This window comes from Pyrus communis, chromosome 3, assembly GCF_963583255.1.
Source record: "Pyrus communis chromosome 3, drPyrComm1.1, whole genome shotgun sequence".
NCBI lineage: Eukaryota > Viridiplantae > Streptophyta > Magnoliopsida > Rosales > Rosaceae > Pyrus > Pyrus communis.
In genome coordinates this window covers 23,302,603-23,305,093 of record NC_084805.1, presented here as the reverse complement: position 1 = coordinate 23,305,093, position 2,491 = coordinate 23,302,603, and the positions used below count along the sequence as shown (strand labels likewise).

General features: G+C 36.6%; 1 protein-coding gene across 2 annotated transcripts; it reads left to right on the top strand.

Moving 5' to 3' along the window:
• Positions 1 to 796: 796 nt before the first annotated feature.
• Positions 797 to 2,491, top strand: LOC137729977 (plasma membrane-associated cation-binding protein 1-like). 2 transcript variants are annotated; one of them, XM_068469030.1, is made up of 5 exons: positions 797 to 940; positions 1,119 to 1,262; positions 1,405 to 1,494; positions 1,683 to 1,767; positions 1,866 to 2,491. In XM_068469030.1, the coding sequence occupies exons 2-5, from the start codon at positions 1,149 to 1,151 to the stop codon at positions 2,219 to 2,221; spliced, it is 645 nt and encodes a 214-aa protein (XP_068325131.1). In that variant the 5' UTR covers positions 797 to 940; positions 1,119 to 1,148; the 3' UTR covers positions 2,222 to 2,491. The 2 variants fall into 2 exon arrangements, with proteins under 2 accessions (XP_068325131.1, XP_068325132.1); XM_068469031.1 differs by having other exon boundaries at positions 827 to 936.

Genomic DNA, 2,491 nt, shown 5'->3' with positions numbered 1-2,491 from the left:
TATCCAGCGAAGCCACGTGACAAGTATTTTCCATCAAGTCAAAGGAAGAACAAGAAGAAGATGCATATACTGGCACACGTACAATTAAATTTACAGATCAACATCCAAAATTGGCAAAACCCTTCAAGGGTCCCACGTTTCTCTACTCCCCCTTGAGGTGATTGCCAGCTGTCACCTCCCCCAACAAAGGCTCACCACAATCCCATCTGCATTTTCATAGAGAAACTTACAAACTCTCCTAGTATGCAACCGTATGGATATTTCAAACTAATCTTTCACGTCAAGAATTCGTAATTTGATTGGTTAAGATCATTTTCATTGTGTTTGAAGTATTGAGTTCGAATTCTGCTTCCTGTAAAAATACACACATCGCCACATGTAGAAAATAAATTTATGTCAAAACTACAATTGTGACAATATTTTAAACCAATAATGTATTGTCATATACTTTAACTTTTTCACTAATAATTTGTTATTGATTTGAGATACAATACGATAATGTGTCAAAGTGTAGGTGAGTCTCTCTCTCTCCCATATACCCCGCTAATTTACAACCCCGCCACTGACCACCCTGGCCTTGAATCACATATCGAATTGTGAAATAATAGCCAAACCTACCTGTGAATTTTTGTGCTGTCATAGCCCTTGGAATTTAATTATATAAGCCGACGGTGGAGGGTAGTTTAGGCAATTTGCATGGGGAGGTTGGCTGCTATCAGTGAATAACTAGGTAATTGGCAATTAAAATCGAACCATAGGGGTATTTATGTGTTTGAAGCATATGTGTATATGTTGATGTGCCAGGTTCTCAAGCTTTTTGTGGTATTAGTTTGGAGAGACAGTTGGCTGCTACATTCGTAGAGAATTGAGGTGGACCTTGCGAGTTTGATTGGAGGAGAAAGAGAGAGAAATAAAGGAAGAGAGTTAATCACCCAAGTAGGTAAGATATAGAGATTATTATTAGCTTAGTTTATCAATCTCTTTGTGCTCTTCAAAGTTTCAGTACTTGATTTCAGTTTTTTGTTGCGTAACTTTAAAAGCTCATTTGATAACCATTTCAGTCTTATACTTGAGTTTTTCTGATTCTCAGTTTGCTTTTTTTTTTTATCGGTTTTTAGACTTAAGGGGTATTTGAGTTGAGAAGTGAGATGGGTTATTGGCAAACAAAGGTGCTTCCAAAGATCAAGAAGGTGTTTGAGACCAAAACCAGTACAAAAAAGGCTGCTGCTGCTGAGGCTTGCAAGTCCTTTGATGACTCCAAGGTTTGTTATATTTCTTCCCTTTTTCTTTCTCTTGTTTTTATGTTTTGGTCAAATTATTTTATTTTCTGCAGAAGATCTTACAAATAGAACAATTTATAATTATATATATGTGGTATATAACTATATATGCATCTGTTTTCAGGAGGAAATAACCAAGGAGTTTGAGGAAAAGAAGGCTGAGCTTCAAGCAAAAGTAATTGAATTATATGAAGCTTCCTCATCTGAAATCAAGGTAACATATTTGATGAGAAAATATGTCTTATCATTAGTTGTATACAAAATAAGTCTGTCTGTTCTGTCACACCAAAAATCTCGTGCATAAGACAAATTAAGAGATAAAACAATGAAAGAGGGAATTACTAGACCAATTATTAAGTACTAATTAGCTCTTCTGCATAAACTTAATTTCATCTTAAACAGACTTTGGTTAAGGAGCGCAAGGAGTCAGGGTTGAAGAAGTATTCAGCTGCAGTCCTGAAGTTCCTTGAAGAGTTGGCTAAAATTGGTATGCAATTTATTTAAAACATATTCAATGATTTTTGGGTTTAATTCTTCAAAATTCTCGTGTGTTTAATTGGGTTATATCTTTATATGCATGAACAGAATTCCCAGGATCCAAACCAGTATCAGAAGCCTCTTCAAAATATGGGCCAGCCTCCGTTTCAGGTCCAGTTTTCTTTGTGTTTGAGAAGGTGTCAACATTCATTGTGACTGAGGAGAAGGTGGAGCCGCCGCTGCCAGCCGAAGCAGCAAAGACTGAGGAGGAAACAAGTGGTGGTGTAAAAGAAAAGGAGATAGTGATTGAAGAAGAGGTGGTGGAGGAGAAGAAAGAAGAGGTAGTGGTGGAGGAGAAAGAGGAGGAGGTTGAGAAACCTAAACCTACTGAGCCAGATGCTGCTGCTGAGGCTCCTCCTCCCAAGGTGGAGGAATCTGCTGCTGCAGAACCACCAAAGCTTTAGGAAGAACATTCAATCAATCATGCATGGGTTAAAAAGGTTTAAAAATTTTCAAGTCCTTCCTCCCCAAGTCAGTGATGACTTCTGCGTAAAAGTGTTATAATTTGGTAAAATATATTTGATTTGTTATTCTTCAATACTTGTAACCTATTTCGGAATATTTGTTTTTCCAAAAATTTTCATTTATGTGTAATTTATTGTGTATCAGTCTGCGTATGTATGTATCAATCTTATTACATTGAAGATAATCAAATTTTGAACCTATTCTATCCA